This window comes from Mobula hypostoma, chromosome 13, assembly GCF_963921235.1.
Source record: "Mobula hypostoma chromosome 13, sMobHyp1.1, whole genome shotgun sequence".
In the NCBI taxonomy this organism is placed as follows: Eukaryota; Metazoa; Chordata; class Chondrichthyes; order Myliobatiformes; family Myliobatidae; genus Mobula; species Mobula hypostoma.
Window position 1 is genome coordinate 37,684,942 of NC_086109.1, and position 15,795 is coordinate 37,700,736.

Sequence of the window (15,795 nt, forward strand, 5' to 3'; positions counted from 1 at the left end):
AGAGAAGGGGAGAGAGGTAGAAAGGCAAGCGAGAGAGAGACAGTTGGAAAGAGAAGAGAAAGAGAGAGAGAGACAGTTGGAGAGAGAAGAGAAAGAGAGAGAGAGACAGTTGGAGAGAGAAGAGAAACAGAGGGACAGACAGTTGGAGAGAGAAGAGAAACAGAGGGACAGACAGTTAGAGAGAGAAGAGAAACAGAGGGAAAGGGAATTCGAATTGGAGAAGTTAAGGTTAAGGGCAGAGCAGGGGCTCATGCCGAACCAAGGTGGAGGGTTCCGGGCGACCCAGGAGGTTAGGCTGGTTCCCCCATTTGACGATACCGACGTGGATCGGTACTTCCTCCACTTCGAAAAAGTGGCTATAAGTCAGGAATGGCCGAGGGATAAGTGGGTTGTTTTACTTCAGAGTGTACTGAAACGGAAAGCCCAAGAAGCTTACTCAGCTTTGTCCGCGGAAGATGCCCAGAGGTATGAGGTGGTGAAAGAGGCCATCCTCAGGATTTATGAGTTGGTCCCGGAGGCATACCGGCAGAGGTTCCGGAATGCGAGGAAACAGTGGGACCGCACGTATTTGGAGTTTGCCCGTGAGATGCAGACATATTGTGAGCGTTGGTGCACCTCAAAGGGGGTAGAGGGGGATTATGACAGACTGCTGCAGCTGATCTTGGTGGAGCAGTTTAAAGGTTGTGTCCCTGAGGGTATGAGACCCTACCTCGATGAGAAAGAGGCAGCCACGTTAGCTGCAACTACTAAGTTAGCGGATGAGTATGCGTTGACGCATAAAATGAAGTTTGCCCCGAGTAAAGGCTACCAGAAGGGTAGTCAGGATGGCGGGGAGAGTCCGCTGGAAAAGTCAGAAAGTAAACCGGGGACTAGTGAGAAGGATAAGGTAGACCGGGAGCAGTCTGGTAGGAAGTCTCCTGGGGTCGTCTGTTATAATTGCGGGAAAGTCGGACACTTTGCGTCCAGGTGCTTTGCCCCAAGGAAGGAGACGGGGAAAGGAAAAACGGGGGTTCCGAATGGCTGTATCGAGCTGTTAAGCGAACCGCTAGGGAAGGACAGGTCTGCCAAAGTTCAGGAAGGGCGCGAGAGGTTTATCTCAGCCGGATTGGTGTCAGTGAAGGAGGGGTTAAAACCAGTTCCAGTGCGGATCTGGAGAGACATGGGAGTGTGTCAGTCACTAATACTGAAGAGTGTATTAGAGTTTAGTTCAGAGACCCAGGCTGGGGAGGTAGAGGTCAAAGGTGTTGGGGAAGGGACAGAGTCAGTCCCTTTGCACCAGATACACTTACAAAGCAACCTGGTCTCTGGACTAGTCACGATCGGGGTGAGGTCCGAATTACCGATGAAGGGCGTGGAAGTCTTGCTCGGTAACGACGTCGCCGAGGAATCGTGTTCCCAGTCGTGAGATTGACAGGTCAGCCTGCCAGCATTGAGGCCTCACCCATGGACTCACAGGTTCATCACGGGACTGCGGTAGTAAATTTAGCTGAGACGTTTCTGCCAGCCTTGTACGAGAAGGGGGTAGAAAGTGAAAAGAAGGAGTGTAGCGAGACAAGAGGTGGTGAGGGAGCTGGGACAGACATAGCAGTAGCCAGGAAAGAATTTGTGCAGACGCAGGAGCGAGACGAGGAGCTGATGGTTTTGGCAGAGACAGCTCTCTCTGACACAGCCTTAACAAGGGAACTAGTAGACTATTGTGCGGAGGAGGAAGTGCTAAGGAAGAAAGGGAAATCAAGTACAGTACCCGCAGATGAGGAATGGGGGGTGGTGCAAAAGAGTTATGAGGATGAGATTTTTAACCTGGCCCACAAGGTACCCCCGGTGGACATTTTGCGGTACTGGAGGAAACAGTTGGTGGAATCATGAAAGAGGTTTACCGGCTGCCCAGGGGGGAGGATGTTATCGATAATGGCCGACGCGAACTGAGACGGTCACAGGTTTTTGATATGCTAACAAACCTAGTCAGTGTTAGCGTGGAAATCAATGAAGCTAGGGGACCCCTGATAAGAGAAAAAAAACATTTTGAAAAGATTAGTATTGGATCAATCAGATGGGAGAAGGCTATTGTTTTGGCCAGGTCTACTGATAAGGTCTCTCCCTTAATCCCCGAACAAAGCGACTCTTTAGGAGAAGTAATTAAACGACTCGCACCCGTGTGTTTGATTGTCCCGAGGCGATGCAAAGAACTGGGACGTTGGGTGATGTCTGTTAAAATAGGTCAGCCTAGCAAACAACATCCATATATAATGAGTAATTCAGTGACTAAAGGGCTGATGAACACAGAGGTGTGTATTGGCAATTTAATACGGCTGTCTGAAGCCAGCTTGATAGTGAACCTTGAAAAAAATGAATTCGGCCACACGAGGGTCACTTACCTGGGAATTGTGGTGACACAAGGGCAGCTGGCAGCGATGCAAGCTACAGTGCAGGCTATCGCTGACCTCCCAACCCCGACAGACAAGAGGGCCCTCAGAAGGCTCTTGGAGATGGTGGGGTACTGTAGGAAGTTTTGCAATAAGTCTGCGGTCACTACCCCTCCCCCTCCTACTAAGCCCTTGCGAGAGAAAACTGAGTCGGAATGGGATGACCCTTGTTATTGTGGTCCGGGACAAAACCAAATGAGAGGTTACATTGATCGTAATTCATCAGTGTTTTTGGCCACTATGAAGTTTGCTGAGTTGGAGCCTGGTCTAAGGGATTATTAATAACACATATAAAAGGAACAGAAAATGTGATGACTGTCTGTCAAGGTGTTGACAACTTCAAATTCTCTGTATTAGCCAAATAGCTGATAAAGATGTATATTTGTGTGTATCAAATAATGTACTCATGTTTGTAATTTTTACCCCAGTAAAAATCCTTAAAGGGGGGAAGTGTGACGAGAATACACATAAATTAAGATGTTTGCTGGCCTGGGCTAGCATCAGTGGCATCAGCAGTTGGTCTGCCACCTGTCCTCAGGGGAAGGAGAGATAAGGAACAATGAAGCAGCATCTGGAGATGTGTAATGAAGGGACGGGAGAGAGAGCTGTCAAGAGCGGCTACCCCTTTGAACCCTGAACTGTTTGAAGTGATGGACAGGCGATCTGGAGATGTGTAATGAAGGGACGCTAGAGAGAGCTGTCTGGAGCAGCTCCCCCTTTGAACCCTGAACTGTTTGAAGTGATGGACAGGCGATACCCCAGCAGGGGGATAAAAAGGGACAGGTTCGCTAAGGCAGGACACACACGACACCCGAAGTAACGAGACCCTGGAAGCGGTGCGCCTCTCACGAGTCGGTGGGAAGTACCGGGCCATAAACGCACAGGGTGGAAAGGTACGATCAGCGGGAACCCGGTGTGTGTCCACCCTCGCTTGGGTGCCGGGTTCACTGCAGAGGATCGACCGCATCTGGAGGAGGGGTCACAGTTGGCGACCTCAGGTGACATCACAAAGGACCCGCCCGAAAGCTGCTTGTGAGCAATATCGCCGGTCTGTGAGTGGAAGCCATTCTGAATGATCAGTCGTTCTCGTTCTCTCTCTCCCTCCCCCCACGTTGTCCATCTCCATGGCAACGATTACTGCGAACTGAACTAAATTGGACTGAACTTTGTGTCACTTTGAAATTGGTCATTTACCCCTAGACAACGATAGAGCTTGATTGATGCTGTTATCTTAATTCTGTGCACATGTGTGAACTGTTGCATTTATTATCCTTTCGATTACTGTGTTGCTTGTTTCTTTAATAAAACTTTCTTAGTTCTAGTAATCCAGACTCCAACTGAGTGATCCATTTCTGCTGGTTTGGCAACCCAGTTACGGGGTACGTAACACAAAAAAAAAGTGAGGTGGTGTCCAAAGATTCAATGTCCATTTAGGAATCGGATGGCAGAGGGGAAGAAGCTGTTCCTGTATCGCTGAGTGGGTGCCTTCAGGCTTCTGTACCTCCTACCTGATGGTAACAGTGAAAAAAGGGCATGCCCTGGGTGCTGGAGGTCCTTAATGATGGACGCTGCCTTTCTGAGACACCACGCCCTGAAGATGTCCTGGGTACTTCATAGGCTAGTACCCAAGATGGAGCTGACTGGATTTACAACCTTCTGCAACTTCTTCGGTCCTGTGCAGTAGCCGCTCCATACCAGACAGTGATGCAGCCTGTTAGAATGTTCTCCACAGTGCCTCTATAGAGTGTATTTGTTGACATGCCAAATCTCTTCAAACTCCAAATAAAGTATAGCCACTGTCTTGCCTTCTTTATAACTACATCGATATGTTGGGACCAGGTTAGAACCTCAGAGACCTTGACACCTAGGAACTTGAAGCTGCTCACTCTCTCCACTTCTGATCCCTCTATGAGGATTAGTATGTATTCCTTCGTCTTACCCTTCCTGAAGTCCACAATCAGCTTTTTCGTCTTACTGACGTTGAGTGCCAGGTTGTTGCTGTGACACCACTCCACTAGTTGGCATATCTCACTCCTGTATGCCCTCTTGTCACCACCTGAGATTCTACCAACAATGGTTGCATCCTTGTAACATTCGGTTATATCCTTACATCACAGCAAGGCATGAAAGCAGAATACTCCACAGGAATGTGCACAATACAAAGCCAAATATGAGTAACTTACTCTTCCCTGGTTATTATTCACATGCTGCAAGTTAAGTCTGACAAAAATGTTAAAAGCATTGCACTTTTTGAGATGTTGCATAAACCTTCAAAGAGTTATGTGAAGCAATCATCTAGGTTCCTACATAGCTGAAAGAACCCAGTCGATTGTGCTGCCTCAAAATATAACAAATCAAACTTAGTTCTTTAGTAGCATTGGTATCCATTACACCTCAATCAAATAGTGAGCATTGCTGACTTCTGGTTCCAATAGAAGCAGAAAGTGGAATAGTAACACCTATTTTTAAAGTTATTCTTACATTCTTTATGCTGATGCTTTTCTCAACATCTATAAATCGACAGTCAGTCCTGCACAGCTTCCGTGCTGCAAATTTTTCTACAGACAATATCAGAGTCCACATGAAAATGGCAGGAAGAGGCACACGTTCAATTGTCAAGCCTTGGATTGACTTACTATTGCATAGCTCATCGGTTGAGACCAAAGAGAACTAGACTCAATCACCAAGCCTAATAGATTCCAGTGGAAACACCCAAAACTCGGATCCATTACAGTCTGATTGGGAGTCAAGCATGCAATTACATAAGCTACTGGGTCAGTATTCCAAACTTGGGAAGTTGAACACGCAGCTCAGCACATACTTACAAGGTGTGAAGCTTCGGCAGATACTGAAAGGCTGATTTCCCCACAAACTGGATCGGATTATCATAAAAATGACTAAAAAGGAAGTAAATTGTTTAGATTAGCTCTCATACTACATCAATCAGTGTCAAAGCTCACATCTGCTATGCTCATGTGAACATAGTGTAGAATCGGTTTCAATAACAAAACCTATGAGAGTCGCCTGCAGAATTAATTGAAACCAGCCAGACAATCTGACATGAAACCCATATGTTTTAGTTAGCAGTTTGAACAGATGACGGCAGACAGTTTTCTTTACCTACTACTAACATTTGTGTATAGGGGTAAAAGCTAATTTTAGATGGCATCAGCACACCCGTGATTAATAGGTATCTGTTAGCTCTTTCAAAGTGGTATGTTCAAAACAAATTAAGCTGATATTTATATAAAATATTTAAGTGACAATAAATAAATAATCTATATATATTATAATCAAATTGATTTTATTTACATTGAATAATTAACAACAAAATATAATTCTTAGGTGTAGAGGGCTACTTCTGCCAAGAAAAATAAATAAGGCATATTCCTTAGAGGTATTTAGTTATGTTCACACCCCCATTCTGCCAAATGCAAACATTAATTTGCTAATTGTTGATCCGTGAACTTAGCTCTGAGTGTGGAGCAGTTTCAAATGCTCTTAAGTCTATAATAAACACATTCCCCAGCTAAGTTATTTTTTGGATCACAAAATGATATATATTATACACTGAGTGGCCATTTTATTAGGTACAGGAGATACCTAATAAAGCAGGCACTGAATGCATTTCTTTATGTTCAAGGTCTGCTGCTGTAGCCTTCACTTCAGAAGTGCTCACACCACTTTTGTAACAGGTGGTTATTTGAGTTATTGTCACCTTCCTGCCAGCTTGAACAAGTCTGGCCATTCTCCTCTGACCTCTCTCATTAAAAAAAGGATTTTGTCCACAGAGCTGCGGCTTACTGGATGCTTTTTTTGGTTTTTTTGCACCATTCTATGTAAATCCCAGAGACTGTTGAGCATGAACATCCCAGGAGATCAGCAGTTTCTGAGATATGCAAACCACTCGGTCTGGCACCAACAATCATTCCAGGTCCAAGTCTCTTAGATCATGTTTCTTCCCCATTCTGATGTTTGGTCTGAACAACAACTGAACCTCTTGGCCATGCCAGTGTGCTTTTTGCAATTAATTGCTGCCACATGATTGACTGATTATATATTTGCATGAAAGAGCAGCTGTACGGGTATACCTAATAAAGAGGCCACTGAGTGTATATTTTAAGTTTCACTCCAGATACTTGAACACATAAATCTAGGCTGATGTTCCAAGCTAGTGAAGAGGTTCTGTCTGAGACATAAAATAGAAGCCTCATCTGCTTTCTCATGTGGATGCTACAGACTGATGGCAGTACTTTGAAGAAAGTGAGATCTATCCCAGGTGCTCTCATCAGTGCTTATCCTGCACTTAACAAAAGATGATTTCTCAAACAATATTATATTCTTCTGCCATCAGACACAAGTTCAGAACTGGACACTCAGCTCATTTCATCATAGCTGATTCATTTCCCTCTTAACCCCATTCTCCTGCATTGTTGCTGGTATGATGCTTTGTTTCTTTCTTTACAACAATAATTGCAGTTCAGAAATATGACAGACAATCAGTCACTGAGATAGCTTCAAATTCTTTATGTTTGTTTGAACAATACACTCAAGTACAATGGCAGGGAGGAGAACTACCATCTGCCAAGACCCACTTCATAATTTTGTGAACCTCAGCTCTAAGTTAGCTTTCATGCTGGTCTAAATTTGAGCCCAAATTAACCACACCCACTCTGGAATAATAGGCTTCCTCCCAGACCCTGATATCAATTGAATGATCTTGGAGACAAATAAAAATAGTGGGTGTCAACTGAACTATAAGATTGGATTTTTCTTTACATATTTTTTTCAAACAACTTTCTTCTCTTTAGTTCCTTTTAAAAGTTACCAAGTATTTCAATAAGATTTGGTTACATCTGGTAACATACTCAAACACAACGGCTCAGACATGGACCTGACAGCAACTGTTGGCAGGATTTTGCTTATAGTCAGAGGGATCCAGTGTACGTTCAGTGGTTCTCAAGTGAACCGGGAAGTGGACTCCCGAACCCCGATCTATTTCTGTTCCACAAAATGCTCAGCTTCTCAGCATGTAATGAGGAATGAGTCCAAACTTCACTATCTCACCTAGGTTACTTATTCACTGGATATATTTTCATAACCAATGCAGACTTTTACAGATTTTGGATTTCATTGTGATTTGATGACTTTTGCATTATCTTGTAGTTTCATCAGTCAGAGCATCGAGTTTAGGAGTAAGGATCTTATGTAGTAGTTAGGTAAATCATGGGTCAGACAACACTTGGAGTATTGGGTAGAGTTTCAGACACCCTGTTACAGGAAGCACATTGTCAAACTAGAGAGATGTATTGGCCTTCATCAACTGTCGTATTGAGTTCAAGAGCCGAGAGGTAATGTTACAACTACTGTATATAGGCCCCTGTTCAGATCTCACTCGGAGTACTGTGCTCTGTTCTGGTCACCTCACTACAGGAAGGATGTGGAGACAATAGAAAGGGTGCAGAGGAGATTTACAAGGATGTGGCCTGGATTGGGGAGCATGTCTTATGAGAATAGGTTTAGTGAACTTGGACTTTAATCCTTGGAGCGACGGAGGATGAGAGGTGACCTGATAGAGGTGTATAAGATGATGAGAGGTATTGATCGTGTGGATAGTTAGAGGCTTTTTCCCAGGGCTGAAATGGCTATTATGCGAGGGCACAGTTTTAAGGTGCTTGCAAGTAGGTACAGAGGAGATGTCAGGGGTAGGTTTTTTTACGCAGAAAGTGGTGAGTGCATGGAATGAGCTGCCGGTGACAGTGTTGGAGATGGATACAATAGGGTCTTTTAAGAGACTCTTGGATAGGTACATGGAGCTTAGAAAAATGGAGGGCTATGGGTAACCCTAGATAATTTCAAAAGTAAGCACATGTTCGGCACAGCATTGTGGGCTGAAGGGCCTGTAGGTTTTCTATGTTTCTATGTGGAAAAGAACTGGACAAGTGAGTCTTAGATATTGGAGAGGTTGGACACGCTGGATCTTTACCCTTTGGAGCATAGGAGAATGAAGGGTGACTTGACATAAGTTTATAAAATCCTGAAGGCTATGGATAAAGTGGTTGGCTATAGATATTTTTTCCCTGAGGGCTGTGAATCCAATACTAGAAAGCATACATACAAGGCAAGCTGTGAGAGATCTAAAAGCGATCTGAGAGGTAATTTTTTCACAGAGTGTAGTGAGTCCCTGGGATGAGCTGCCAGAGAAAGGGGATGACCGGGAACAATTACAACACTTAAGAGGCATTTGGATGGGTACGTGGAGGGTAATAGGCTGCACATGTGCAACTGGGACCAGCAGGGAGGACGCTACGGCCACCATGACCAGTTGGGCTGAAGGGCCAGTTTTTGTGCTGTTGACTTTGTGACTCTGCGATAGAGAGCAACGCTTTCAAATTGTAATTTAAAATAAAGTCAATTTCCAAAGAAAATCTGCAAGTTTTCAGTTTCATTTCCTGGTGTCAGAGCTACCTGAGCATGTAGTGATAGCCAAAGGTATGCAATGTTCACATGTATAAACACTTCGATAACTTTCAAAGTTCATACATGCATGGCCTCTCAAGTAGGAGCAAGACCCGGCTAACCAAAGAAAATTCTGCTAACCGTCCTGTCCGTAGCTCTTTCTCACAGAAGTAGACTTTTACAGCACAAATAAAGCCCACTTCAAATTGCACTGATAACAGGTCAGTAGTGAGAACCCAGGTTGGATGGATCTCTGTGCTGCATTTACTCATTCTCATAAAGAATGCTGAGAACATGAGTTGAGGAGGTCTCGAAAGTAAGTCCACATGTTGTGGAATCAGTTCAGAGTTGAGGAGACTGAAGTAATTCACTTTGGTTTGGGTCTGTTGGTTTAAGGGTTTCTGAACCTGGTGGTGTGGGACCCAAGGCTGAATTTCCAGATGAGCTTTTGCATTTAACACTGTTACAAAATGAAACACTGAGACAGAATAATTAACAGTGAATGGGAGATGATAATATTTAAACTTACATTGTCTGAAGTAGTGGATTTCCAACAAAAGCTTTCTCTGGGATTGCTTTGATATTATTATTGTGGAATCCGCTACAATACAAACAGAAATGCACACAGTTAGTTAAACCGTTCATATGAACGTGGAAATTATTTTACCTTACGGGAGATTTCATTTGTTCTTTTATCATTAAATCCAGGGTGCCAATGATAGCTCCCTTGCTTTTTAACCTTTTAATCAACATCAGCCAAACACATTATCAGATCATTACCCCTTTGTTATCTGTGAGACCATTTTGTGAACAAATTCGGCTGTCGCTGTTCCTATCTTCCAGCATCAGCTATACATCAAAGGCATTTAATTAGCCTCAAAGTGTGTAGGAATATCAGAAATATGCAAAAGACACAATTGAAATGCAAATCATTCTTTCTATTTTCCCTGCATTATATTTATACTTCTATAGAAGATTCAATTCATTCCCTTTGAAGAAAAGCATGCCTTGAAATTCTGTTGCAGAGTTATTGTTGATAGAACTTAAATGGCGATTTTTAAAGCATGTGTGCCATTGGGCAGTTACTACCCAACAATGCTTTCATAATCCTTCGGACACTGCATACACATGCATGACTTAGAGAATGTACTTTATGTATCCTCTGTCATTATTTACTAACTGGTTCTCTTTCAGAACTACAACTCTCCAACTCCTCTATCACTTGGTTTCTCTCTTCCTTGTGAGTTTCCCTAACCTTCTCTTGACTGGAGATCTATCTGTTGCTTTGTACTTATTCAAAGTCACACCATTTCTTTGCAATAGCACCCAGTGCCTCATATTTAGGGTCTCAGCAACTCACATGGGTGGCACAGTAGCATAGTGATTAGCACAATGCTTTACAGTACAGACCCGGGTTCATTTCCTGCAGCTGCCTGTAAAGAGTTTGTATGTTCTCCCCGTGACTGCATGGGTTTCTCCTGGGTGCTGCGGTTTCCTCCCACTGTCCAAAGGTGTACCGGTGGGTAGGTTAATTTGTCATTGTAAATTGTCCTGTGATTAGGCGAGGGTTAAATTGGGGGATTGTTGGGTGGCGTGGCTGGAAGGCCAGGACAGGCCTATTCCACACTGTATCTCAGTAAAACAAATAAATAAAAATCAAAGCACAGGCATTGTGCCCGATATCCTGGCATTATGCAGCATGTAAATTAACAGCCTTTAGAACTAACTGCACCATTCCAAGTCAGATATTCTCTTTAATGGCAGTGGGGTGGGCATAGCAGCCAACACCACTTACCTTTGATGAGCAACTTTAGGCATCCCTGGCAAGGATTGTACAAGTTTACAAATTTTAAGATGGATAATCTTTGCACACTTAGCATATTGAAGGAATTGCTGTTCCAAATGATTCAAGGTCAGTGTGCTCTAACACTGGAATAGGTCTTCTGCTTAACAGGATGCTCAATATTGTTTGAGAAAGTATGACACATTTTGCATTTCAGTGCACTTACTAAGTAAATTGGCACTGGGTGCCAACAGCCCTGCAGATTTCAATAGGCTGAATAGTCTCCTTCTCTAGCATTCTTTGACTCTATAATTCTAAAATTTAATTGTAAATGCAAAGCAAAAATGCTTCATGATGCATTTGAATTTCTAGGAAATGGGTCTATATTAAATACTTTGGCACTGTGGTATAAAAAGGCAATAGCTCTTCATTGTTGGTCCTAACCATGAGAAGAACCTTGAAAAATTAACACATTATAATACAATAAGCTGCAACCTGCTTATTATCACAGTGTGCGTGATTAAATGGTAGTTTTCAAATAGATCTGGACATTTCCCTGGACATAACCACCTCCTCCGTCAATTTTCCTTGCTACCTTATATAGTGGGTGGATATCTTGTGTGGGATTTGAACTGACATGATTTTGATCCATTATTTTGGAAATATACAAGCTCACTTGTTTTCAGGATTGTTACATAGATTCAGCACCTGTTACTACTATTGTATTATTACTACTATTGATACTATTTAGGTATAATTCCAAAATCAAGATATTGCTTTCATAATAATTGATTAAAAAATACTCACAGTTCCTGAAGTTTGCTCAAGGTTCTGATGGCTACAGGGAATTCAGCCAAGTCATTATAATTCAGGTCTCTGGTTAAAAACAAAATGGGAATCCTTTACTGATGACATTGCATATTTTGTGCAGTTAATTAGAATTATTGGAGTCTCTGCAATAATCCATCCTGTAGTTAGCTTTGGGCAGACAAAATCATGGCACAAAATGAGAATGATTGCTTGCTGACCAAATAAGTTGTGTGCTTTTGTGAGCTGCACCTAGTCATTAAAATGCTACTGCTTGGCTTTAAAAAGCTGAATAAATAAGGATTGATCATTAAAACCAATAATTTTTTTTGAACTGACATATAAGAAAGGCACACTTAAATACCCTTCAACCATTTAAGTGATATCATAGATTCCATGAATATTCAAACTGAACTTATACAGTATGACAGTGATAAAGCAGATAGGACACATTGCATTTTAAACATCTTATTAATCTTCATTATCTATAACTAATCAGCAGCTTTACAGCATATACACTTATGTAGATGATATATTTTTTAAAAATATGCTTCAATTAGTATCCACATGTTTAAATATCAATCTGATTACGTAGAAACAAATATCAGGTTAGCGCTACCTTCAAATTTACTATATTTTATACAACTTGTGGCATCTTTTAGCAATAGGTTACGGGGGGAAATGAAATTTTGCATTTCTACATTTTCATATAATTCTTTTTATTTTAACAGAACATTGAAAATTTGGTAGCTGTGCTATTTAAGACGGTGGAAATTTATGGTATCTAAGTGCATTTGTAACAATAATAGATTTTAACCTGCTCGTTTAGAATTCCCAAAGTTATTGCTAAATGTAGCTGTGAAATAAAATCAGTTGTGACCCAAGTTATTTATGGATTGAACATCATTAAAATAAATCTAAAAGACAGGAATTTTAATTTAATCAGTGCTCTGAATCTTTGAACCTACTGTCTCCTGCTTATTGGTTATCTTCCCTCTTACCACATATTTATCCACTCTTTTCACAACACAGAAAGCAAGATAGCAGTGTGAAACAATATATCAGAATGAAAATATCATCACCAGCAAATTATTAATAAATCCTGGAGTCACATAATTGCAAGCTGTCCAACTGCTGCTGCCAACACAATTCTATCCTAAAGGAAAACTCTGGTTTAGTAAAAGTGTGCAATTATAAGTTTTATATATGATAGTGAACAATGCTATCTAAATAAAGAGCTTTAGGATTTGATTAAAGCCTGAAACTAGTGGAAGAACCCTTTAAACCCAATAACACTAAAGTTTTACCAATCTTAACAGCAGGACTTTATAAGAATATCGTAGTGTTGTTCTCAGGCAATGTAAGATGCTTGGGGAAAATTCAAAGGAAGTAACCAGAGCAGGGTATAGCTGATAATTGTTTGACTATTGGGTTAGGGGCAACATGATTTGGGGAAAGATGGATCAGTGGAAATGGTAAGGTGGCAAAGATTAGGATGAAAAGTATGGAGAAGACAAAGAAAATTCTGTGGCCAGGGTGGAGAGGAATTAATTGGGGGCACAGAGAACAATTTTTGACTTTGTGATTTATGTTTACTCTAGGCTTGTCTCCAACATGGAAGTATCTTCTGTCTCCCTGCCTTGTATAGGAGGGCATTCCCCTTCAATGCTTAAAGAAATCTTCATGTGTAGGCTCTTAACAGCTCTTCATATGAAGTGAGGGTTTATAATTACCTATCAGGAAATGTTCCAAAAGAATTACCAAAGGAAATGATAAGCATATTGAACAGGATATGTGATAAGGTATTTACTCAGTTAAATAAAGTTCTTTTAACGGTTGGAATTCCAGCACCTGGCTGGTGCTATCTCCTTAATTTTCTTACGTAAAAAACAACTCCCCTCTTTAATGAATGTTCAATAGACAATAGTGAAATAGTATTTGGTTTGGGCAACAGCAATCCTTATCAAACTGAAAAGCAGATGTATCAACCTGTTGTTTGTGTATCATTTAATGGTAGCTTGAAATGTAACTAAAATTAGAAAACATTAATAGACTGATGTTGGACACAATAGGGGATTTTAGTGTCCACAGAATAATTTTCCATTCCAACGACAGGAGTAATTTCTAGCAGATTGATCTAAAATTCCCACCACCAATTTTTTAAATAATTATTTAAAATTAATTATCTGGGTGACATAGCAGCATAGCAGTTAGGATAACGCTATTACAGCGCTTGTAACCCAGGTTCAGTTTCACTGCTGTTTGTGTGGATTTTGTACATTCTCCCTGTGACTGCATGGGTTTCCTCCACGTGCTCCAGTTTCATCCCATGCTCCAGCGATGTATGGGTAAGTTGGTTAATTTGTCACAAGGGGGTATTTGAGTGGTGGTAGCTTGTTAGGCCCGAAGGCTCTGTTACTGTGCTGTATATCTAAATAAAATTTCTCAAAATTAATATAAATGTATCAAGGAAAACTGGAAATCCTTCATCTATGATGCCTCAAGTTCTAAAATTACAACAAATAATTTGCAAAAATCAAAAGTCAGTCAAAGCTGACCAAGTTGAATTCATGGCTGGTATTGAATAGATACACTACAGTGCCTTTCTATCATTGTGACGTATTTACTGGTGTGTGTGTGTGTGTGTGTGTGTGTGTGTGTGTGTGTGTGTGTGTGTGTGTGTGTGTGTGTGTGTGTGTGTGTGTGTGTGTGTGTATGGTGTGTGTGTGTGTGTGTGTGGTGTGTGTGTGTGTGTGTGTGTGTGTGTGTGTGTGTATGGTGTGTGTGTGTGTGTATGGTGTGTGTGTGCGTGTGTGTGTGTGTGTGTGTATGGTGTGTGTGTGTGTGTGTGTGTGTGTATGGTGTGTGTGTGTGTGTGTGTGTGTGTGTGTGTATGGTGTGTGTGTGTGTGTGTGTGTGTGTGTGTGTGTGTGTGTGTATGGTGTGTGTGTGTATGGTGTGTGTGTGTGTGTGTGTGTGTGTGTGTGGGGTACTGCACCTCTGGTAGTCACTGGTTTGTCGAGCAGCGTTGACTGTGGCTATTGAAGCCCATCCTGGAACGGCAGGCTCTGCCACGGTTGCTGCAAGTGTAGGGCATCGTGGAACTGTTGCCCGCTGTCCGCTGTACTCTCCGCTCCTCAAACTGACTCAGGATCACTCTTTCGCTTTGCTGTAGGTGTTGCTGAAGAGTACCTCGCCATTTGTTGCGGTCATCTGCTGTATCCTCCCAGCACCCTGTGTTGATTTTTAAGGCTTTCATGTTGCGCTTGCAGAGGTCCTTGAAGCGAAGCTGGGTCTACCAACGTTCCTCTTGCCTGTTGCTAGATCTCTGTAGAGGATGTCCTTTGGCAGTCTACCATCCTTCATACGACGGACGTGGCCCAGCCAGCGCAGTCTGCGTTGTCTTAAAAGTGTGAACGTTGTGGGAAGTCCAGCGTGGGAGAGGACCTCAGAGTTTGGGACTTTGTCTCTCCAGTTGATGCCAAGGATGCAGCGAAGGCTGCGCAGGTGAAAACTATTGAGTTTCCTCTCCTGCTTGGAGTAGATGGTCCAAGTCTTGCTACCATACAGGAGGGTGCTGATAACGCATGCATTGTACACAGCAGTCTTGGTCTTTGTAGCAAGTTTCGGATTCTCCCAGACCTGTGAGGAGAGTCGAGCAAGGATCGATGTTGCTTTGCCAATATGCCTATTGATTTCAGCATCGAGGGAGAGTGTCGCTAATGGTTGGCCCCAAGTATTTGAACTCGTGAACCACTTCTAAATCATAATTGTCGATGGTAATGACTGGTGTCTCCACTACATTCTGGGTAAGGACATTTGTTTTCTTTAGGCTGATGGTAAGTCTGAAGTCCTTGCATGCCTTAACGAAGCGGTCCATGAGAGTTTGTAGTTTCTATTTGGTGTGCAAGGTTATAGCAGCATCATCGGCAAAGAGCATGTCATGTATTAAGATCTTTCACACATTTGTTCTTGCTCTCAGGCGCGCAGGGTAGAACAGCCGCCCATCAGACTTGGTGTGCATGTAGGTGCCTTCTGTCGACATTCCAAACGTGTGCTTCAATAGCAGAGAGAAGAAGATGCCACATAATGTTGGGGCCAACATGCATTCTTGTTTGACTCCACTACGAATAGTGAAGGGTTCTGATGAGCTGCCATTGTACAGAATAGCAGCCCTCATGTCGTTATGGAATGACTTGATGATACTTTGGAGTTTCGGGGGACAGCTGAACTTGCTGAGAATCTGAAAGAGCTCATCCCTGCCGACAAGGTCGAATGCCTTGGTCAAGTTGATGAAAGCAACATAGAGGGGTTTCTGTTGTT

The 15,795-nt window shown here is 42.4% G+C and overlaps 1 protein-coding gene across 2 annotated transcripts in view; it reads right to left on the minus strand.

The window, feature by feature from the left end:
- The window catches only part of LOC134355941 (leucine-rich repeat-containing G-protein coupled receptor 6), a 369,855-nt gene that overhangs the window by 38,348 nt on the left and 315,712 nt on the right, over positions 1–15,795 (minus strand). For both annotated transcript variants that reach the window (XM_063066483.1, XM_063066482.1), the window contains exons 7-9: positions 11,473–11,541; positions 9,412–9,483; positions 5,249–5,320 (exon numbers count right to left, since the gene is read on the minus strand). In XM_063066483.1, coding sequence (XP_062922553.1) covers positions 5,249–5,320; positions 9,412–9,483; positions 11,473–11,541 — 213 coding nt within the window. The remainder of the gene's footprint in view (positions 1–5,248; positions 5,321–9,411; positions 9,484–11,472; positions 11,542–15,795) is intronic.